The sequence below is a fragment of the Pleurodeles waltl genome, chromosome 2_1 (assembly GCF_031143425.1).
Source record: "Pleurodeles waltl isolate 20211129_DDA chromosome 2_1, aPleWal1.hap1.20221129, whole genome shotgun sequence".
Lineage (NCBI taxonomy): Eukaryota > Metazoa > Chordata > Amphibia > Caudata > Salamandridae > Pleurodeles > Pleurodeles waltl.
Window position 1 is genome coordinate 822951063 of NC_090438.1, and position 24277 is coordinate 822975339.

Here is a 24277-nt window from a genome sequence, read left to right on the forward strand (position 1 = left end):
CCCACCCTGCCTTCCACTGTGACCCAATGTCCTGTGAAAGAAAGAAAGAACACTGTAGACCCAGAAAGCAAGTCCAGTCAGCAACTGAGAAGATGGAATCACTGAATGATGATGAGAAGCAGGCGGAGTTAGACTACATAGCACTGTCCAACATTTTTAACTTTTTAATGCAGCAAATTAGAACTATGTGTAAGTTTATCTAGCCTTTCCTCCATGTAACTGTGTCTTGAAAAAGATTGCATTTCTGTGTAGCAATTTACAGCCAACATTAAGGCAGAACCCTGGATCTTTTTCACAAAGACTTTGCTCAGCACGTGTGTATATTACTCTTGTAGTACTCATGGCTTAGTACTGAAATTCATGGCTTATGTAGTAACTCTGTGTACAGTTACATGAATTTTGCAGAGTATTTACATATTTTCCAGCATATTTAACTGAATCTTGGATAGTCCAGGTGTAAATGGTTAGGCAATGTTGTAAAACACAGATAGGATTGCCATTTTCAAATTTTGTTTAAAGGAAGGAAAAACAAAGTTGAGGAAGAAAATAAAAATATAATTTTATTTTTCACTAATTTCTCAGTTTCTACTCTTACTTCTGCCATGACCTAAGCTGTGTATCCTACTTTAAGCGTTTCTCCTTGACTCAAGGAGAAACTGTGAGTATGCCTGACTTCATGTATGAAGATCTGAACTACGACTCCTGAGAGGGGCCAACCTGATATCAGAAAAACCTGCATAGGACCAGGATGACCAGTCAATATGCCTATTGACATGTCAGTAGATCACTATCATCCTGGAGCCAGAGATCACCTGTTGATACCTAGATCCTTGATCCATCCCTCTACTTTCACGTACCTCTATCATTTTCCCAGTCACATGAGGACCGGGGACATATTGCTTTCACGCCCTCAAAGTAAGGCATATTGTACATTCCATGTGTATTCTATGTTCAGTCCAGGGTGAAACAGGACTTTGCGACTATGAAAGTCCCCAGCTGAGTTAATCAACTGACCTATACCTTCATTTTCCACTGCACCCTTGGATGTGGAAAACCCTACTATTGGTCTGTGCATTTCATGGGTTATCAACTTACCCTGGCCTAGGTTATTTGGCTGCATTTATATAGCCATGAGGCAATGCAGGAAGGCCCAATAACTCCCGGCCCCTTGGAGAAATTCATTTAGTGCAGTCGGTAATAGACCCATTTGTGGCTTTTTGAGTTTTAATGTTCACTATCATAGACTATGGCCCTCATTCTGACCCTGGCGGTCTTTGACCGCCAGGGCGGAGGACCGCGGGAGCACCGCCGACAAGCCGGCGGTGCTTCAATGGGGATTCCGACCGCGGCGGTAAAGCCGCGGTCGGACCGGCACCACTGGCGGGGTCCCGCCAGTGTACCGCGGCCCCATTGAATCCTCCGCGGCGGCGCAGCTTGCTGCACCGCCGCGGGGATTCTGACCCCCCCTACCGCCATCCAGATCCCGGCGGTCGGACCGCCGAGATCCGGATGGCGGTAGGGGGGGTCGCGGGGCCCCTGGGGGCCCCTGCAGTGCCCATGCCACTGGCATGGGCATTGCAGGGGCCCCCGTAAGAGGGCCCCTAAATGTATTTCACTGTCTGCTGCGCAGACAGTGAAATACGCGACGGGTGCAACTGCACCCGTCGCACAGCTTCCACTCCGCCGGCTCGATTCCGAGCCGGCTTCATCGTGGAAGCCTCTTTCCCGCTGGGCTGGCTGGCGGTCTGAAGGCGACCGCCCGCCAGCCCAGCGGGAAAGTCAGAATTACCGCCGCGGTCTTTCGACCGCGGAACGGTAACCTGACGGCGGGACTTTGGCGGGCGGCCTCCGCCGCCCGCCAAGGTCAGAATGAGGGCCTATGTGTGATCACATTCGCAAACATGAACTTTGGAATGTAAACATATGTGGAACTGTTTCCATCTCTTTGGGACACATGCCATTATGGTTACATGTAGATAATACACATTTTTACGTGAAAACTATTGTGTAAGATGTATAATGGGCGCTGCCTACAGAAACAGTAAGGTGAGACCATCCAACACATTTTCCTCAAGGAATGTGTGGTTGTAATACAAAAGGCTTACCCCCATGCGGATACCCACTTGTGTGTCAGCAAGACTGTAGGGCAATCTGGGAGCCTGTATCTGGCTAGAGTTGTGAAAACCTGGCCTCAACTGAGTGGTGTGTGACCCTTTCCAACATCCTGGAGAGCTACATCAACGCAGACGTGTGTGAATCTTGCTGCAGTGCTGACAGCTGCCCTTTTCCTCAAGGCAAGGGCTAGGCCTTGTAACCTGCTAACGCTTGACTACACTGCCCAGCTGTTGCAATTGACTTTGCTGGCACAGAGTTCCCCAACAGTTAAGGGAATCCAAGAATGGTGACCCAGAGAACTTCGCAGTAAACATGACTCTCTTGTAGGTACTTCTGGCTACCTTTATCTGCAGTAAGTTACAGGCTGAGAGAAATTCTTGCCATTTATTCTCTATCCATCTGAGGGATTTTCTTTTCTCTAATAAGTCTTTGGAGAATCGAGGGGAAAAGTCTTAATTTCCCTTTTTTATGATGAGGCAACTGTTCAATGCAGTGATTATAACTCACTGCGGAAAGGCTGATATCTTGGTTAGGCAATATAGGGGAAAGGGTGTCGCCCTAGTGATCCTGAGGCCAACATCAATATTTGAGTGTCCCATAACCAAATAATGTCCTTTTTTGGTTGATCAATGGTACCTTAGCAGAGAGAGTGAAACACAGTGGGAAACAGGGTGCTTAAACATCTTGTGTTTCTTCCCTGCTGCAGTGTAAAAGGAAAACTAAGGGCCATATGTATGAAAACATGAGCTTGCGAATCGCAAATAGCGATTTTTAAAAAATCGCTATTTCCGAGTCGCAATTGGTCATGTAACAAAATTGCGATTCGGAATTAGCGATTTCTTAAAATTCAGTAAAAAATCGCAAAATGCGAGAAAGTTCGAGAATGCACACCTGGAGGAGCCTGATGACATCACCAGCAGGAAATGAGTCATCCCAGGCAGTTTCAGGTGCCACACCCAAACCAGCATCCTGAGAGAGAGCAGCCCAGCCACACAGAGCAGCACTCAGCAGGAGCAGAAACACCTGAGCCAGGATGGAGACCCCAGGACCAGCACAGGAGAAGACAGAAAGGAAGCGCAAGCTTAAATTTAGTGAACAGGAGCTTGAGGTCCTGACTGAGGAGGTGGTGAGGAGCCATGACCGCCTGTTCGGCAAAAGTTCACTCCAGGTTCCTGAGAGTGAAAAGAGAAGATTATGGCTGGACATCCAATCCAAAATCTGCGCCATTGGAGTGGCACAGCGCTCCATCGAGGAAATAAAGAAACGGTGGTACGACCTGCGCTCCCGTGCAAAGGAGAGGGTGGCAAGGAGACTTGCGGAGGCCAGGGGTACAGGTGGCGGACCACCAACAGAAGCACCAGCCACACCACTGGAGGACCTGGTGGAATCCACACTCCTCCCTGAAGCTGTGACTGGGGTCACAGACATCGACACCTCCGGCACACCAAGTACCAGCCAAGGTAAGTGCAATGATGTTTGGGAACCCCATATGTGTATGCACAAAAGCCCCTTAGGAATTAGCATGTAATGTGAAGCATTGTGTGAAGTAGTCCAGTCCACATCTTAGAAGCAGCACAACAATGCATTATGGGAGTGGCAGTCCACAAACTAGTACAGACAGTAGCATAACAATGTAATGAAGTATAGTGACACCCAAGGTAACACAACACACACAACACCGTGTAGAGCAGTACCTGTACCTTTATTGCCATTTTCTGACAGATAATGTAACATACAGAACTGACATGCTGCATATTGTTGTTGCAGGTGGGCCAGGCCCAGCAGCCACAGAAAGTACATGTGTAGGAGAGACGGACACCCATCAGCCCTCGGATACCAACACCAGTGGGTCCCTCCACATGTCCACTGTCCGCCGCAGGCCCAGGGCACTACCACTGCCAGAGTTCAGCGGCGACTCTGATGAGCACTTGGAAGGGCCAAGCACACCGTCAGCACCAGACAGGTGCAGCCAGATTCTGGAGGGCAGGGGTCAGCCAGCACCACGCAAGATTGCAAAAGAGTCCCAGCAACAACATCAAGAGGCAGGTGAGGGTCCGTCCTTATTCGGGGGCCTTGAGGCTGCTATGTTGCAGCAGCAGCGTCTGCAAAATAAGCGGATCCTCAGTTGAGACCGGAACCTGCGAGTGCACAACCGAAACATGATGGGCCTGCATCGCCAACCTGGACGCACTAAATGGCAATATTTTACAGCTGCGTGAGGGACAGGTGCAGGCTTCAGAGGACACCAGGGACCTAACTAGTGTTGTCCGTGACCTCTGCCAGGAGCTGCGCCATGAAAGGCTTAGCCTGCGCAGACAGGAACACAGATTCCGGACAATGTTTGGCAGCTACTGCAGGTCCTCCAACAGGATGGCGAATTCCACTGCACTAATCGCCCGTCGCGCAGTGGCGGCACAAGTGGAGGCTGCACATAGCAGCAGGGACGTTGTCCAGGGACTAGTTCACATCACAAATGTGATTGAACATATAATGGGACAGAGATCTGCCCACTCCCAGTGAGGTAGCCTTGGGGGACACTAAGGACAGTTCAAGCCTCAGTAGTGTTGCCGTACCAGCAGCAGACACCAGACGGCGCAGTGCCAGGCACAGCACTGCCACTGAAGGTGACAATCGAGGTGCCAGTGACTTAACTGGGCACCCGAGTGGTGTGCGTGGGAGAAGAAAGTGGCTCTTGCCACCATTACACTGCTGTTGCCACTATGAGGGAATAGTGCGTGACTGCTCATTAGTTTATTTGGGTTTGTGTCTTTACCTGTTTCATTTATTTCTCAATCATTCATTACCTGACGTAAGGTAATACATTTATATCACTACAGGTACAGTTGTCAGTGGATTTTTGTCATTCATACTCACTTCTGAAATGGTTGTGTGTGATGTCGGCACGCCTTTGCCTTCCCTCTGCTGCACTGGTCCTGTCTGCTGGCTGTAGAGGTGGTATGGGATCGTCATCCTCATATGATTCAGTGTCACTGACTTCTATAGGTATGCCCCTGGTTGTAGCTATATTGTGCAAGATTGCACAAGTTGACACTATTCTACATGTGGTCTCTGGACTGTACTGTAGTGCCCCTCCACTTTTGTGGAGGCAACGGAAGCGACTCTTCAGCAGTCCAAATGTGCGCTCCACCACGTTGCGGGTTGCCCTGTGTGCTGCATTGTATCTCCGTTCTGCTGATATTGTGGGATTGAGGTAGGGTGTCATCATGTAGGTGCGCACTGCGTAGGCACTGTCTCCTGGAAGGGACAGAGGGTGTGATGAGTAACTGAGCCATCTGACATGGGTTCGCCATCTATGCACCAGTGTACAGAGTGACATTACCTAGTAGATATCCTTCACCAAACTCCCCAGCTAGCAGTCTTGTGTGAATGCCGCTGTGGCGAAAGATGTACGAATCATGTGTGCTCCCTGGGTACCTGGCCACGAGATCAGTTATGATACAGGAGGCATTGCATATCACCTGAATATTCATGGAATATTGGTATTTACGGTTTCGGTACACATGCTCTGTGGCTGATGGTGGACAGATTGCCACATGTGTGCCATCTATGGCACCTAGGACGTGGGGGAACTGTGCTACCTGGTAAAACTCTATTTTTGTCTGCTGTATTTCCTGTAGGGTGTGGGGGAATCTGATGTACTGTTGGAGTTTGCTTAGCATGGCGTTGATAAATGCATTGAAAAATCTGGAGAGGGTACTCTGTGAAACCCCTCCAGCTGCTGCTATGACCCCTTGATAGCTCCCTGAGGCAAGTAGGTGGAAGGAGCATAATACCTGCACATGGGTGGGTATGCTGTGAGTCCTTTGTGTTCTGCGCTGCAGTATGGGTTGTAGCTCAGCTATCAGATCAAGTATCATGGCTGAGTTCAACCTATACCTCTCATATACTTCCTCCTCTGTCAGGTCAAAAAGTGTAATGCGCACTCTGAAAATGCGCTCCTGTCTCCTCCTCCCTCTCCTCAAACCTGCCAAGATCCTCATCCTCCTCGCCGTGACGTAGAGTGCAGCCATTGTGGAAAAGAGTCTGAGGCATTCTGGGCCTCTTTATATAGGTTGCACCTGGTTACCACCTCGTTTCGCTTAGTGGTATTTTGCATGTGCAAAATGTCATTCTGCGAAAAATCGCAAATTGCAATTTTTTGATGCATCTATTTGCGACTTGGATTTTGCGAATCGCATTTTGCGCTTCGAAATTTCCTACTGGAAATACCGAATCGCAAAATGCGACTCGCAAAACCAGGTCGCAACGCAAAAAAAAAGCTAATTTCGCGATTTCTTAGTTTTGGTCTGCGAATGCCTTTCATGCATCGCAGACCACGTTTTTGCACTCGCAAACGGCCGATTTTTGCGATTCGCACCGTTTGCGAATGCAAAAACTTTTGATACATCTAGCCCTAAGTGCTCTCATTTGTGCACGTCATAAGATATTAGTATATTCTTTTTCTTTTTTTGTAATGGTGCAAAGTGTAGTGTGTCCTCCTCTGTCACCCTTGTACAAAATAGAAACGTGACCACCATTTTTATTGGAATGGTGTTGACATGTTCATGGATTTAGGCAGTGCTTAATTTTTAAACAAAAACATGCCGGTGACCAAAGCCCTTCTCTTAAACATGCGGCTGCTGCAATTAAATGTGCAAACAGGGAATACTGAGGCAGCGTAATCCTGAAGCCATCTCGGCCCTCTTTAATCCATTTAAAGCCACTTCCTGTCCCTTCAGCTCACTCTTGCAGCTTTCTGCTTTCTCCCATTGTGACGCTTTTTCGTTTTTCCTCTTCCTCCGTCTTTCCCATATGTGTCTTTTGCTCGCAGTAATGCTTGAGGCAGAAATATAAGTGCCGGCCCTCAAAAATAAGTGCTGGTGCTCCATTTTGTACATCAAGGAACGTTTGAAATGGTGAGTGCCAGTATATGTATGTATGACAGGGAGAACCAGTGTATAATTAATTAGCAAGCAGGAAAGTGCTACAGTATATGCTGAGGTATAGTCCTGTCACTGTGAAAAAGAACATGCATCCACCACTCTCAGTTTCCATAGGTTTCGGAACAGTGTACTTTGTTTATGTTTTTTATGTCTGACATGCAGACAATTTAAGCTGTCTGCCAACCTTATGAAATTAAAAAAATAGTACGCACCTGGGCCCGCCTCTTTCAGACACTAGTCTGTTAGAGTGCCATTTAAATGTTGGTCTATTCAGTGGTGTACGCGTGTGCGTGGCAGGTACATCTAGGAACAACTCATTCAATAATAATCGTTCCCACAAGCACATTCTAAAGGCATGGCAATTCTGATATGTCGAGATTTTCCATTTATCACAGTTTGCAAGCAGATTGGATCAATAGGGTACTTGAGATAAAGGAAAAAATTAGAACAAGAGTACAGACAGTATTTTCCTTAACGGCCCCAATGAGGATAAAGAGGCATTTAGGTAACACATTGCCCAGTATACCTGTTTTTGTTGATGGTGGCTTATTCATACAGGGTGAGTTCTGTACAACTTTACAACTGTACAACTTTAGATCAACAAAAGGGCTGCTCAACAGCTTCATTTGGAGTCAGAGAATTCCTTTAGGCAATACAGATAGGTATAACATATTATGACCTAGGAATTTTACTTCCATGTGCGCAAATCTCACTCGAGAATCAGTTCTGATCTGTAGGATAATGCTTCCTAAGATGCTTTTCATAGAAATAGCTGAACAAATATCATCTGATGATCCTCCAACATCTTTAGAAGCAGAATGTATGAACTGCATGAAGCACACAACAGCTCCTCACAACAAAACCAAATAAACTCAGCAGTTAATAGTAATGATTACCTTAGGGCACGAGTAATAGTTACTTGAGCTAACCATAATTATAACTCCTGAATTTCTATGGTTTTGTGTGAGTAAATTCAGATCCTAACTATGACATACCTGTAACCTTTGATTTCTTAAGTGAATGTCTAAGGGTTTTTTAATATATATATAAAACGTGCAGCATATCAATGCACTTCACTGCAGAAATCCCTTTCACAATGTTCCTTTCATAGCTGATCAACATTGTGCAAAAGTTAAAGAAAGTTAAAACTGTTGGCTTTATCAATGTTTGCTTAAAGGTTGTTTGGTTAAACTTCGTCATAACTCACTACAGTGACTGCTTTCATCCCCACTTTGTTAGCTCGTGTTGACTTGGTAAAGATCCAAACCCACAGCTCTGCACTCACTATTGAATTGTTTCTACAGCCTGTATTCATCAACAGGTTCAGTACCTGCTGTTAGTCTGTCAGGTTGAAAGCAAAGAATTCCTAAACTTCATAGGCATTGGAAGAAGGGGCACGGATGCTTCAGCAGCCCAAAATAATCAGGTTTAGAAGGTGAATGAACAATAATGATCAAATGTCAAACTATGTATTCTGACAACTTGCTACTTAGTCTTTTGATGTGAAAATTGGTATTTACTTTTCTTTCTCTTCAAAATGAAGGGCTTTTGTAAACTGAACTATATGACAATGTTTCTGGGGTACAAGAAGTGTACAATGAAAGGCTGTAGGGCTGCATTCTTTTTAAGTACACAACAAAATTTAAATATCTGTAAATGTAATGAAATGTACAAATATTTCAAAATAGATGAGCAGTTAGGAAAGCATAAAATAAGAACTTTAAAAAAATCTTAAGTGTAATGAAAATAAAGATGTTAATAGGATCAACACAAATCAAAACACTTTACTTCATGATGTGCAAGTGATAAATATTCCCTGAAACCCAATTTCCACAAGTTACCCTTTGAGCACTCTGTAGTTTTATCAGACCAACTGCATGCCTGTGTGACTTTTGTGACTATTTCCATGGAAAATATGCTGCCTGTAAATGACAGTGTACTACTACACCATGATTTAGGCATATAGTTGGACAGTGTACTACAAAATGTGCCAATATTTAAGTGCCATGAAGGAATGAGAAAAGGAGGCTGTAAGTTTAAAAGGTTCATACAACTGTGTTAGAGCACTGCTTCTGCCCTGCTATTTGCTCTCTCATTTGTATGTTAATGTGTTATCTGAATGTCTCCAGGGTCTGCCAAGCGTGTAACTTGCAAAAAAGGAATATACTAAGTGCAGGGGTATATAGGTTTTCTTAGGAGCCCACATTGCTGGATGCGGAAGTCAAATACCAAGGATGCCTAGCTTTGAATATCCCTCATTGCTTTTTCTTCCACCACCCTACACTTAGGTTATTTTTCATCCTTGCTTGCTAGCTATGGAGCTGTTGTTCCTGTTCTCTTGCTCCTTCATTTCCTTCTTTGCCTTCCCGTTTCTTACTCTGGGTCAAAGCCAGCTGAGGAAAATAAGTCCCAGTCCCCAAAATGAATCTCAGTGCCCACCACTTGCAAGCACCTGCAGAAAATAAACACTAGGCTTGCCTATGCACGTGTGTAATGTGCAATTTATTAGGTGCACTGTGCTGTGTGTATGTTCTGCCCCTGAAAACGAAATAAGGTTGCACAGGGAAGGAATGTTTTTAGGACCTCTAGTCACTCTATGGGTCAACTTCATGCTGCATAAGCGTTTTTTTGGGCCTATAGTGGGCACAACGTAGGATATATCAAGAAGACAGCACCATGTGGGCCGCCCTGGCAGCTGAGGTTCGGAGTTCAATTCTTCTTTCCATTCTGGAAGCCTGTGAGCTGTACTGTAGCACATAACTCCGATTTATGATTATTCAGTAGGTAGGACAAGATGACTGTAAACATATATATTAGAAAAATTCTGCAAATATTTTATCTAATCGCATTCTGAGATATATGAAATGTATCTACGTATTGTAGACTGTAGATGCTTAAGTAAATGTTAAATTATCTACTTGTTTGGCGTCATAGATTTTCAGGTGTAACATATATACATATGGCATGTCACTGAAAATAAATGTGGCTCAATGAATCAGGGCCCTTTAACCACATGCACTAGTACATAAACATTCACAAATTTACTACTGCACTGTCAAGGTCAAATTCCATGTTATTACCATAGTAAGGGCTGGATTTATCTTGTGATGCTAATATTTAATTTTCTACTCTGGCTAAATAGCTTTGTCTATAATTGTATAAACACTATTACATAACAACCTACACATACTGGGCCACTGAGGGTAGTATGACATTTATTATCACTGTTGAGGGAGGGAAGAGGCATTATGACCCACTCCAGGTTTCACCTTTTGCGATGAATGGGCCATTCCCACATACGTCTGCATCAATACTACTTAGACTGTGCAAAAATAAATGTACCCTAGAAAAGAGATATTGTTTAGAACAAAAGTACTGATAAAGGTTAATTCACTCATTTAGTAACAAAGTGCAATGTCCAAACCCTTGTTATTACCTTAGTACAGCCAAACTAATGTAAACAACACTGGCAATGACTCATACTTTCACATTACAATGGCTCTCCAGAGGAACAGGACTCTGTTAGTGCTGAAGGGAACCATTGATTGTGAGTTTATCTCACTGCACAGGTTTAACTCCTTGTCTTCTGGCTTTGGTTTGTTTATGTCTACTAAACATGTAAAACAGTAATTTATTACCATTATAGAGGAACGTGAGGGGAAACAGTCCAGGCTTTATCTACTGTGAGTCACAGCCCCTAGCTTTAGCCTCCACTCCTAATTGGTAATAATTGAATTATTGCCCTCTGCACATCTACTAATGTGCTGTGTATGTTCCCGCGTGCAGAAACACAGACAATAACAATTGTAACACACTATACCTTTTTAAAGATCTGAACTTCAGTTGTGGAGTCACCTATCATTTTTTGGATGTAAATGGGCAACTGAACTGAAATACGTTTTGATCCAAAAAGATTGTGGATCAAGAAGGGTGAAGTGTAAAATGCTGTAGTGCTGGTAAGTGCAATGTCTGCGGATCCCTTCTACTGTCAGTAGTGATGCGATATGTAATATCATCAATGATGTCAACAATTATGTAATTACTTTTTTCAATATTAAAAATAATTAAAATAACATTGAAAACGTGTACAAAATCGTAAAAGCGACGAAGGCACTGAAACAATATCCAAACAGTTATTAAACATCCATAAGTATCAGAAAGTGCAGAATATAATACATAAAAAGCAGCAGTGCTTTACAAACACCACTAAGTTCAAATAATTGGTATAGTTACCCTAATAGACAATGAAGAACAGGTCATTAACCCAACAGTGCTACAAGCCCATACTAATGGCAATACTGCTTTGTACAAATCTATGTTAACATCTACTGCGTCTACTGCATTCCTCAAATGCTGGACTAGAGTTATCTATATTACTTACTTTGTGTAGGTCCTACTCAAAGTAGAGAGCCACACCTATACTTTCATGCTGTGGATTGGAAGATCATTATACCTTGATATATCAACTAAAGTATCAATGACCATAATATCGACACATATGCAGATGTGGAGTTAAGAATAGTAAATCTATACTTCACTATCTGCACGTACCTTACCTTAAGGAGTCATGATGTTCCCTACTCGATATTCCAGACTACCACCTACTTCTACGAAACACTGTAGATCGATTATCTACAGAAAACTGCGTGAAGGCTCTGTTTACAGTGAAAGATGAAGAATTAAAGAAACTTTCTACCTCTCAAAAACATTAACCCCGCTTCCAATGACTCACTTTCCGACTTGGTATGACAACAAAAACCTGCACCCAGGGGGTGATACATCAACTGCTGGTTTCATGGTTCATTGACAACAGAAACAACAGCAGTGAAAGAAGGGGATGTCAAGTTAATGAAGGCTATGCTGCTTTGTTTGTGCTCCTCCTCCATCTGTCCCCATGCGGAGATCCAACAGGTAAGACTCTGAGAAGCACTGTACATACCTGTGCAAATTCGGGATGCTTGCAGTCATCATGATGCAGTAGGACAGCAACACCAATGTGAAAATATGCAAAGAATACCTGAAAAGGATACAGAAGCAAAATACTGATAAATGTGTATGTTGTAATTGGTTCATGTATACATAATATTTTCCAACCATATAATGTCTGTTGGGCATTATTCACAAATCTTATTGAACAGAAAATTGTCACTTTGGTAGACAAAAATGTCTTCTGGTGGAAATTAAAGATTTGATTCATAGAATCACAGGGCTCAATTAACAAAGCCTTTGCATTGGTTTACTCATGTAGTACTCCGAGCATACGCTGAATTCTATGAATAAGCCTTTCTACAAGCAGGAGTAAATCATACTTGCTCATAGCAAAACCTATTTACACCCACATTTTTCAATAAAAACCATGGAAAAGAGCCAAGTAGGTAAGTTTTAACACAGGTGTAGGTTTAGAATTAAGGATGGGAAATACTAAAGTGACCAGAGGAGATGGGGAAGCCATTGTCAAAGTAGTGAACTTGCACAGAGATTTTGCGGATATTAATCCAAAATGCCAATGGGGTCTCAAGAAGAAGAGAATCATAGTTGCCTAGATGATAGCCTCTCCCCAGAGGAAGGGGTCAGAGTGAAGGAGCTTATAAATTAACCAAGTACGTTTATAAATAATCTGGCAGTGGTGAGAACCAGCTAAGAGTGATCAATGTAGGAGTATTCTAGTCAAAGCAGTCACTCCAGAGATCTGCCTAGCTGCAACATGAAATGTGGCTTTAACGGGGCAAGGTTGATTTTAAGACTGTCAATGAGAATGACATTCCGTAATCAAATCTAGAGTGAACCACAGATTGGCCGACAGCCTCGGGATCTTGTTATGGTAAAAATGGTTTAATCCTATGGATAAGTCTAAACTGGTAACTTCCATTTTTTAACCATGTCATCAGTAGGTTTGTAGAGGTTGAGGTGAAGATCTTGAATATAGCCCTGGGATTTGAAGCTTCAAATAACAGTCAGATTACATTCTACAGTGTTAGTGGAGTACAGTAGGCTGTGAAACAGGGTCCGAAACAAAAGTGATGAGATAGGTAACCGGCCTTCAGGGTTAATTGGTTCAGTCCCCAGTTTTAACATAAACCTTGCTCTCCATCTACATAGAATTATCCTCATGGATTCAGCTTTCTATACTGACAGAACTATAAAATAAATAATTGTTCTATTGCACAAAACTGTGTTTAAGACAATTTATTCCAGTTGAATTCTCTCACATCCTTCAAAAAAACGTTACCTCTAGTACACTCCATAGGGTTATGTTCTTACCTTCCTATTTCCTCTTCACATTTCTGCCAAACATTTGATTCAAGTGACATTGCCATCATTAGTGAAATCTATGATGTTGTGGATCAGATTTTACTGATTGTGCAGACAAATCCCGCTATTACTCCTGTTTTAGAATATTCTTATTCAATTCCTCCCCCTAGTTATTTATATAATTTGAAACAAAACAGCCATAGTACATTACCTTTAGGACTCATTAAAGTTACATTCTGTGGTCTGTTGCCAGGCAGCTCTAAAGACCTTCATCATCACCATTCCATTCTGGTCTCTACCCATTGATATTCAGTACATGACAGGGCCTTTGTCTACAGATTCAGCACGAAGGTTCTGTCAGGAGTCATCCTCCTTCGACCTGTCACTATCTCCTGGCTTCCACTCCACACCACACACCAATATTTCAGTACATCATTCACTCTCAGCATTCCAGACACCAGCTCAGACAAACAGGGAACGGGGACACACCGAATACTACAGTGGCATTATGATGTAATTCCATATTTCAGACATTTCCAGTCTATTGATTATATGTATACTTCCAAATGACAAAAAGCAACTATCTGTCAAGAGGTCACAGATTCCACCAATACCATTACTCATTCAGCATTGGCAATAAATCAATTTGTTGGCCTCTTTGATCTCAGGAGTTATTTAGATAGGTGAAAAGCCCCATCCTATCAAAATTCCTTCATTTGGTCTCATTCCTCCCTCATCAAGTTCTGTAAAATCAAAACCCAAAATAACGACAGAGAATGGAACTCCCCAAGCAAAGAGACTTGCATCAAAATATCTTTACAATTCCATTCTCAGCCACAAACTATGTTGGAACATCTTTATCACACTTCTGAAGGAACCTAGAAGACTGTTGTCAAAAAAAGGATGGAATTGCCTGCCTAATGTTAGACAATTCAAATCTCCCCTTCTTATCAATGTCCACAGGCTTACAATATATATCTGTGCCTAGTTTATTACTATATATTAGGTCTTTCATTATCTTTTCAAAAGCAGAGAATTATGTAGAGGGAGACTTAAGTCACAAATTATTGACCACTATAATTATAATTTGCCCTCTGTCTCACATTTGGTGCTGTTCAGTTATCCACATTTGTTCTAAGTAGTTCCCAACCATCACTTTACTCCTTTTGCAAGATATCTGTATACCAAGATACTTCACATTGCCATAAGCCCACTGAGCAGGCCACTTCTACATCTTTAACCTTTTTCTATTCAGTGGTGTGATAAGAAATGCACAATTCACTATTTTGACCTATACCCAGAGATTAAGCCAAACTAGCTAAGTCTAAAATTGCTGGTATAGACACATGGAAAAAGATTGTGGCTACACACCGTAAAGGGTTGATACGCTTTCCTCCATAAATTAATCAAAAGAATTCCTCACATCGCTCAGCACAATGGGAAATGGTTAGAATGCAACATTAAAAAGTATGGAGGACCAAAGACATCATTTTTGGTAATACTTTGAATCTTAAAAATCTCCCATTAATCAGTATTTGGGCTTTAGAATTTGTGCACGGAGAGAACACCATTTTTTTAAATTGCCATCAAATCCCATTGTTTACATGAACATAAATAAATGGTTCCAAGTTATGCAATCAAAGGCATATGCAGCATCAATTCAGAAGAATGTATATCAACAACAATAATATTGTGCCACAAAAATAGCACTCAAACTTCTCTTTACAGCAGTCCACTCTCACCACATGTGAAGGATGTCCATTTATGGAAATAGGTTTGCACATCATTAAGATTTGACTGCAAGAGGTTAATGATGGACATTTAAAACACATTCCTTCTACTCTCTTCAGACAAATGGCAAAGATTGGCTAAACGTACAATTCCTACTTAGGCTCCAGGATTTATATCTTTTGGAGTGCTTGGTGCTCTATTATAATAGGCCAAGGTCACACTGCACTGTTCTTTGTCTCAACATACCAAGACAGACTGGGCTATGAATGTATTACTGATGTCTAATCTGGGTCTATACCTTCTCTACCTGGCCAGAAGTAGGAGTGGGCGTAACTCACTTAATTCCATGTATCATAAAAACATGGAATTAGCCAGGTATTCCGCGAGATTAAACAGAATTACATGAGAAGAGTGATTCTGTGTTCAGCACTATTTCTTCCTACTAAAATGCCCCCTTGTGTCCCATTTTGACGCACGGATGTTTTTTGCACTATGAAATAGCACTAACTGCAACAGAACACAAACTGTGAGCAGGAACAGCTGCTCAAGTTTGCTAAATTTGCTCTTGAGGTAGAATTTTCCCACAGCATACTCCCGACATTTAGCACTACTTCCTTAGTGCAAAAAGCACTTGTATCCAAAATGAGCACAATGATGCTTTTTATGCTAATAAACAGCACTAAACACAGGAGAACACAAATAGCAAATAGACACTCAAGCTCACTAAATGTCAACTCGTGGTAGGATTTCCCCCCTCAAATTACTCCTCATTACGTGAGGAGGAGTAATCGCATATTTATAGGTAATTCTGTGTCAAAGAGTAATGTGGACTTACTAAAGTAACTCAGATTACTCTGGTGTAATTGAAGTTTTGCCCAGGCCTAGTCAGAATGGAGAAGCCTGCTAAGGAGTTACTTACTGTTACCTCTAAGTCCTTTGGAGTCAGCAAACTGTGCTGCTGCAGGAAGCGGTGGCTGAAGTATTGAAGACATTTGGGGACCAGTAGCATCTCTTTTATCATTTGCGTGGGCAGTTCACAATGTGAAATAATTTTTTTTATATTTTTGCGCAATGCCTATGGGATTTTGGGACAGATGCATAAAGTTGTTTCTCAGTCGCAAACGCCCTGAATTTTGGAGTCTGCGGCGAAAAACTACCATTAGCAATGTTCTGGACCCATTTTAGGAGTCAGTAGCTTTTTACAGAATACTAAAATAAGTTAAGAATTGGATACGGAATCACTATTTGGAATGGGTATATTTTAGGTACCCCTTCCAAACAGGGATTTATACCCATAAGTATCAATATTGTAGAACTGAAAAAGCTGTTGTAGACTACTGAAAAATTACTGACTCCCATCTTTAGGTTGGTGACCAATTTGTGAAAGGGAAGGGTTCCCTTGGGGACTCCTTCCTCTTTGTGAATGTTATAAAAGTTTGTTTGAGAGCATGCAGTTGTCCATAGGACCACTGCCACCTCTCAAACTCACAAATAAGTAAACCTTTCTTTATAAACACAGCCCAGTATCCTTTAAGGAAAACAAGTAACATTTTTTTTTTTTTTTAAAAGCTTACTTTATCGAAATGCAATCACAGACAAGGGGGTCTGCTGACCCAAGAAAGGCACCATCCCTGTGATGATATCCAATCGTAACGAGGCGCAATTAGCAACTAACCTCATCAATATTCATGAGTTTGGTTGGGTTCTGACTCAGTACAATTCAGAATTTTAAGAACTGACCTATTAATATATAGGTCAGTTCTTAAAAATCTGCACTGGTCGCAAAAATACTGCTCGGAAACTGCAACCAGTTATTCATACATCTATCCCAACGTGTTTATTTGAAAGCCAGTTGCAAGGACCAATAAGCAATGATTTTTACTAAGTCTGTGGCTTCTATGTTTTGTTGAAAGCAGTGCAGCGATAGCACTTGCTGGACATGTATTCGAATTGCACCACACACTTTATGTCCGTGCTGTCTAGAGAATGTGCTGCTCTTGTGAATTCTCCATCATAGGGGAAAGAATGAGCACAGCTCAATATGTTTCCACTAAATCTGACCACAGTGGATTATACGAGTGATGTTACTAAGTAACATTCCTTGTTTTTGCACCATAGGTTCCAGGTTTCATTTTGACATGGATGTGGTAGGAATGGATATTGAGCTTGGTTATGCTGGGACTGAATCATAAACACGCGTGTGTGTGTGTCCATATATATACTTACCTTCCAAATATTTTTGTTGTCAATATTCTTGCTACAATATCTTTTTACAATGGCATCCACTGTTCTGTTAATATACTACTATGATTAAAACAATGCCCACGTTCTGGTTTTCATTTACCCTTAAATCCCAGATTGCAACCTCTTTTTATGGTTTACATATTTTCCAGAAACAAACATTGCAACCTGATCTTTGTGCACCAAGCCTTAGGTTTAATATCCAGTACTCTTTCCAAACATCAAATTCTTTTTATCCACAGTAAACAAAGATATTGGTCTCTTGGTAACTCAGAACTGAAAATCTTTACCTATTTAGTGAATCACTGAAATTATACTGTTTTTGATCGAAGGATTTTCAGACAAAGTAAACCCTCCAAGATAGGGGTATGCTAATTTCCTGTCTCTCGCTTTGACACTCTTAAAATGACAACTATATTTTAGTTCCATACAGTTAGTTTTCTAAATCATTGAATTCCTTCTCTCTCTCTCTCTCTCTCTCTCTCTTTCTCTTTATTCTCATCCAACATCATAAATGGTAACATGCAGTAAGTTATTAGGAAAGAACGAGTCATAATGATAAAACTTACTAAAAGAAAATGATATACTTATTAGAATTCTATAACACTTTCCAGAAAAAGATCTTGTTACTCACCATCCAAAGCAAAAGACAGCAAAGTAGATACCAAACATGGTAGCGCACGCGTGCCGAACAACAGGACTCGCATTTTTGGGACTCAAGTAAATGCGGAACCAAAATGCAGCCAACAGAGCAAGCAGCTGACAAGCTACGAAATTCACCTGCAACAAAAGATTCTTGATTAGTTATTTTTAAAGAAAGTTACCAACAATACATCAGCAAACTGGAAGGCAGAATGGATGATGTTTTACCAGTTATTTCAATTAGGAAGCTAAGGAGATTGTCAAACAAGCCAAGCATTTTTGTAGTATTAATAAATCATGTAGACAAACATCACACAGGTAATATATATGGGACCGATACACAAAGCTATTTCAAAAAGACAGAAATGTACTCACTGTATTTAGTTTTTTGAGCATCTGCAAAAATTCCCTCAAGCTCTCTAGATTCCCAGGAGCATTCTTTCTGCTCTACACTTACGTCATCAAATTGTTTCCAGAAGAAACAATTTGCCGAAGTAAATATGCAATATATGTGCAGAAGTACATCTAACCTTTTTGTCTTTTTCTCAACCAAGATAGTATTTTTTAAAAGTTGAGAAATACAGTCCCTAAGCACCAGTAAAATAAGGGGGGATTTGAAGAACTTTTCTACTCCATCACCATAGGTGCTCACCTTTTTATTTTTTAGAATATATTTCATTGTGAAAATGGGGTTTTAATAAGTGTGGATGCTTATTATTAGCCAAATGCTCACTTACCTCCCACTACCATCACAGCACCCATACCTGATAGCCGCCAACTTACTACTGAGGAATATCCACAATACGGTTGACGTTACAAGGCAGTAAGCTGTATCAGTGAGTTTAAATATCCACAAATCTTAATTCTGTGAACACAAGTCTTTTTTTGCACACCTAAGTTGACCTTTGTTGAACGACAAAGTTGTAAATCGTGTCCTTTATATCCTAGTGCAAGGTCCCTTTACATGCAAAAAATATAATATCAATTAGAAACCGCTTAACCTTAGTGTTCTTACTAGAAAATTAGGAGCCTGGACATCAACCAAACAGACAATGTACATATTAGTTATCCTGTGTTTAGGGTAGACATTGATGTTAGGATTTCCTCCTCTGTTTTAAACACACTCTACACTGTGATTAGCTCAACCAAGGACTTTTTGACGAATGCAAAGGTTGGGGGTTCGCTTTATAGGATTCAGTATTTTCCATAAAACTATTGTCTTCTACACAATATCATATCAAGTTTTTACTTGTGGCATGTATAGATCCATGTGCCTACCTTTCCAACGTTGTAACTTATTCTAGTGGAACACATCATTTCAACCAGCAATTTGGCTTTGACAGTGCTTGTTTTGGTGTCATGGTTTTTGCAAAACTTTACTTTTGAGAAGTTGTCAGGCCCAGAGCAATCGACAAGAAAATGTTGGATCAAAGCAAAAATATTTTTGGGGTCTCAAAAAGTATACATTGACTCAATTGTCACTGGCACATAAGGGAACTACATTTGTGTCTATGTGCTCCTTGTGAAAGGGAAGAATACCATCACTCTCAATGAAGGTTGCCAATTGCTGAAGTGAGCTCATCCACTGCCCCATAATTTATGCTGCAGTGGGTGGAGGAAAATGTGAATGACACGATAATAGTTCAATGAATGAAAAAGACTGGTAGAAAGCCACTATAATTAAGTAAATTATACATATAATTTTTGGCAACTCAAAAGGTTTTGGCTAACGCCAGACCTTAAAAGAGACTGCTTGCGGATATGGTATAGTTTGTTTCTATACAGAGAGTAGACTAAAAGAAATATTCATTTTTCTGTATACAAATCTGTACTAACGACGCTCTGAAGAAAATAAGCCATTGCTTCATAAATGCACCCTATAGTCTAACGCAGCTCTGCACTTTCTCAGACCTCTTCACTAATTGCCCCCCAATGTATAGCTGTGCCGTTTGCTCATGAGCTAGCAACAATGGTAAATATTTAAGTAGCAGTTCTGGTCAATGAATTCTGTGGTAGGCGAAGCAAATGGCATAAGCTAATTTTTCACCAACACTAAGCTTCAATATCTAATACACCTTAAAGCAGGCTTTAAAAAGTTATCAGCGATATCAGGATTTTGTCCTTAAAATTCTCTTTGACCTCCCAGGTGACAGAAAGTGATGTAGATTCCTGTCAGCTTAGTAAAGATAGAGACCTATCACAGAGTAAACTATGTAAGGAAGTTATACTGCTTAAATTCCATTTCAATAATCACAGCATAGTATTCTTTGGCGATGTAACACCTTGCACAAGAAGATGAAACACAGAGGAACTCACTGGGTGAAAGTATTAGGACCAAGCCTCTAGAATGCCCTCAGACCAAACTTAAGTTCAGAATCTAACTACCTGTTCAGAAAACCTATAAAAACGGACCAATTATCACGTGGTTGGCTACCCATCCATGGACCAGGGGTCTTCAAACTGGGGGGTGCCCCCCCCCAGGGGTCCTCAAGTGATGGGGGGGGGTTGCCAGGCTCTGGCCAAAAGTAGCATTACGCAGGTAACAGTGCTTTGTTTTCAGCAGAAAACTATTTATTGCGTTTTTAAAAAGGTTACGGAGCTTAGCTACAATGTTTAAGTAAGTCTAGACTTGTGTAAACATTGCCAATTTAATAGAATAATTGTGAAAAATTATGGGGGGGGCAATGTTTTTTTTCCACTGGGGTGCGCGACATTAAAAAGTTTGAAAACCATTAATTAGTCTGGACGATATGTTCCCTCAGTGTACCCATTCACCCACTTGTCGAATGACTTGTAGTAACCAATCCATTTAGCGTTAGAAAACCTTTGATGAAATAAACATTATCCCTCCCAAATACATCAAACAAAGCTCATTTACAAATCAGCCTCAACCAGACATTCAACAATCCCACTACATACCCCACATCTATCACATCTCACACAAAGAACATACAACACAAACACCTACACAAATTCCACAATTAGAAAACAAATAGCACACACTAACCATACATTGCCTTTCATTCATGCTTCATACTCTACAACCCAATACTTTGCCTACACCACTCTCTGCATAAATGTCACATTCAGCACATCCTCTTCTACATAAAAACATAGCGCAGACTGCACATTCAACACACACTCAAGTCTATAAATAAGGTTCTACAACTCTTCTAGAGTCCACCACACTTTACATTCACTTGACATCATGCATACTCCTACATACTCCACAGACACAACAAATAATTCAACAGACACCAACCAATCTATGAACACCCAACATATTGCATTGCTTTTGCTGCACATCTCACACCCCATATTCAATACTCATTTCAAAATGAACACACGCAAGAATAGCATGAATCGTAATTAACACAATCTGAGGGTGTTGCTAGTGGATTTTTTGTTACGTTGTTAAATTCTACATGTACTTTTGGACAGAGACTCACGTGAGTGGATAAGGGGAGTTAGAAGATTCCCGCACTGCACTGAAATTATTATTATTATTATGCTGAATTATACAGAAGATATCTAATGTGAGTGGAAAGCACCACGCACCAATGGAATTGTAAGGGAAAATATATTACATAATTAATTGAGATAAGATTGAGTAAGGTCATAGCGAGTGATTACATAAAGTATGAACAACAAAAATGCTAAAAACGTAAATACGTTTTTTTTTCATAACCACCTTTGTTGAGTTTTGGACAAACATCATGACATCACATCTCCTCTGGGAATTCTATACCATTTCATATGGGGTGCTCCCCACTGCAGATTTGTTTCCCTGGAGCATGTCTAGCCCTCCCACCTCAAGAATGGTGACCATTTGTTAAACTTGAAAAACTCCACCACTGTCCCCAGATTTTGTCATGCTTCCGTGGGCATCCGCTGGCCCTATTTAAGGGTTCCTTAGTGTTGTGCACCAGTCTTCCGCAGCAGTCCATTTAGAGGTGCTAGTGGCTGCGGACTGGGTCCAATATCGAGCTATGTCTCTTTTACCCAGAATTGTGGTGATTCCAACCAAGGTTTGTTCTGCTACGGTAAGCCCCAAATCCTTCAATATGCCCAGCAGAGCAACTCTAGGAAAAGCTCCACAGGTTCTCCAAGGCACCTGTTAGAGGGTCCGCAACGGCACTCCGATATGACATTACAAGGGGGCAAGCGCACACCATATGGAACAAATTAGTGTCAGCTGAGTGGCACCAGGGGCAATTAAGTGAAGTGCGTCTACCCGCCAACCAGAGCTGCCTGGGTGTAAGATAGGTAATATGTAAGTAATTTAATTAGATGTGCCTGACGTAAGCCAGGATGGCTATAATACAGGGAGCCATTTGGGCGTCACACCAGTCTGCGTCATCTAACGAGCCCACCCACTGTTCACACTTTTCCTTCAGGCCATCAAAGTCGGTGGGGGAATTGTATATCAGTGTTTTATCCATCTAAGAGATTGCCCCTTTTCCCAATGTGCCCTGAACGAGCCAGGCTTCGAGAGGATTAAATTCCCTGAGGTCTGGTAGATACTTTTGAAATTCGGTGGGGCAAGCGAAAATGAGGTCTGATCCATCCTGGAACATTTTCATTGTGGATCCCCGCCAGATATTACAAGAAGTGTAATGGCAATCTTGTCCCATTTAGTGAAACCCTCCTCCCGAGATATCCATGTCCTGCACCATACAGGAGTTTGCTGCATGACTTGTTTGTTCCAGCTCATCATCCTCAGGGCAGCACGCCATGTCTGAACCACCACCCGGATGTGATCAGGGAGGCCCTGGCACAGTGTGCCTTTAAACAGCATATGCAATATATTGTCAAGACCTAATTGGGTTAGTTCGAGCCTATAAGTGGGGCCTCCCCAGCTTTGTGTGAGCCAATCATTACTTACCAGGAATTGGGATGACCATTAGAAGGGCCGTATGTCTGCCATGCCCATCCCTCCTTCGTATGACGGTTGGCAGCATGCATTAAAGGCTATATGCGAGGGTCTTCCTGCCTAGAGGAAGAAGCGAATGCAGGAGTTAAGGATTTGGAAGCACAGCATCGGAAATTAGTAATTTTGAAGAATAATGAAGAAGCGCAGGAGTGTCATTATTTTAAACAATGCTACTTTGCCCAAGATGTGGAGATGGAGTTGGGACAAAGTCTTGAAGTCTTGTTTCATGTGGGTTTCCCAGGGCTCTAGGTTGAGAGACCAGGAGAGCTCTGGCAAGGCTGAGATGTGAATGCCAAGATACTTGAAGCTGAGGGGCCAAATCAGGATTTGGTGTTGTCAAGCATTGGGGTCTCGGGCCCCTGATAAGGGCACAAGGAAAGATGATTCAGTTGTCAGTGAGGACTGATTCGTCTCCATATAAGAGGATCTTCATTATCCTAGAGCCTGACAGTGCGGGGTTACTGACATACAAAAGAAGGTCATCCGCATATTAGGAGATGCGGTCCTCCTCACCAGTAGGCCACCTCCAGCCCTGCAATTGGGAGTCACATCACATAAGGTGGCCAATAGTTCCACAGCTAGGGCAAAAAGCAGTGGAGATAGCGGATAGTCCTGTTCGGTGCCCTGGAGGATTAGGAAGGGATTCAATGGTGTTCCATTGATCCGTACCTGCGCCTCCGGGAAAGAGTACAGTAGGCTGATGTATTTGCAGAATCTGGGCCCAAAGCCCATATGCATCAGCACTGCTTCCAGAAAGGGCCACTTGAAGGAGTCAAAAGGTTTCTCAAAGTCGACCAGGGGCATTGCGTAAACAGCTGTGAGTTCTGACCTACAAGCAAGCTTAAGGTGGGGGCCCTTAATACAGATAAGGTGGAGGCCCTTAATACAGTGTCTGGTACTATGACCGGGTATAAAGCCAGATTGCTTAGGATGTTTCAGGTAGGTAATTACCCGCAAGAATCATTGCTCCAGTGCTTTGGCAAATATTTTCAGTTCAGCATTGATTAGTGAAATTAGCCAATAGGAGGAGCATCGGCCAGATTGGGGCCCAAGTTTTATGAATGACCACTTTGGGTGCTAGGTACAGCACTTTGAGGAAGATCCCGGTGGACTCTTCCAACAATACATATCCAGTAGGTTATATCCAAAACGTTCAATAGTATTCAATTGGGTACCCATCCGGGTTGAGTGTTTTACTGGACTTTAATTCAGATGTGGAGTCCCACTGTCTTCAAGCATAAGTGAGGTGTCAAGATCAAGGTGATGTGAACTGGAGAGGGAAGGGAGAGGGATGAATGCATCTGAAATAGTTACCTCACCAGCACTGAATGTACTTCAGATTTTATTCAAGCTGTATCATGTACCCAAAATTTTATTTGCGCTTTGAGAAAAGAGTGGATGGAGATAAATGCAAGACTAG

General features: G+C 42.0%; 1 protein-coding gene across 1 annotated transcript in view; it reads right to left on the reverse strand.

The window, feature by feature from the left end:
• The window catches only part of MBOAT1 (membrane bound O-acyltransferase domain containing 1), a 359954-nt gene that overhangs the window by 172495 nt on the left and 163182 nt on the right, over positions 1-24277 (reverse strand). Inside the window, exons 2-3 of the mRNA XM_069218765.1 lie at positions 17917-18062; positions 11998-12075 (exon numbers count right to left, since the gene is read on the reverse strand). Coding sequence (XP_069074866.1) covers positions 11998-12075; positions 17917-18062 — 224 coding nt within the window. The remainder of the gene's footprint in view (positions 1-11997; positions 12076-17916; positions 18063-24277) is intronic.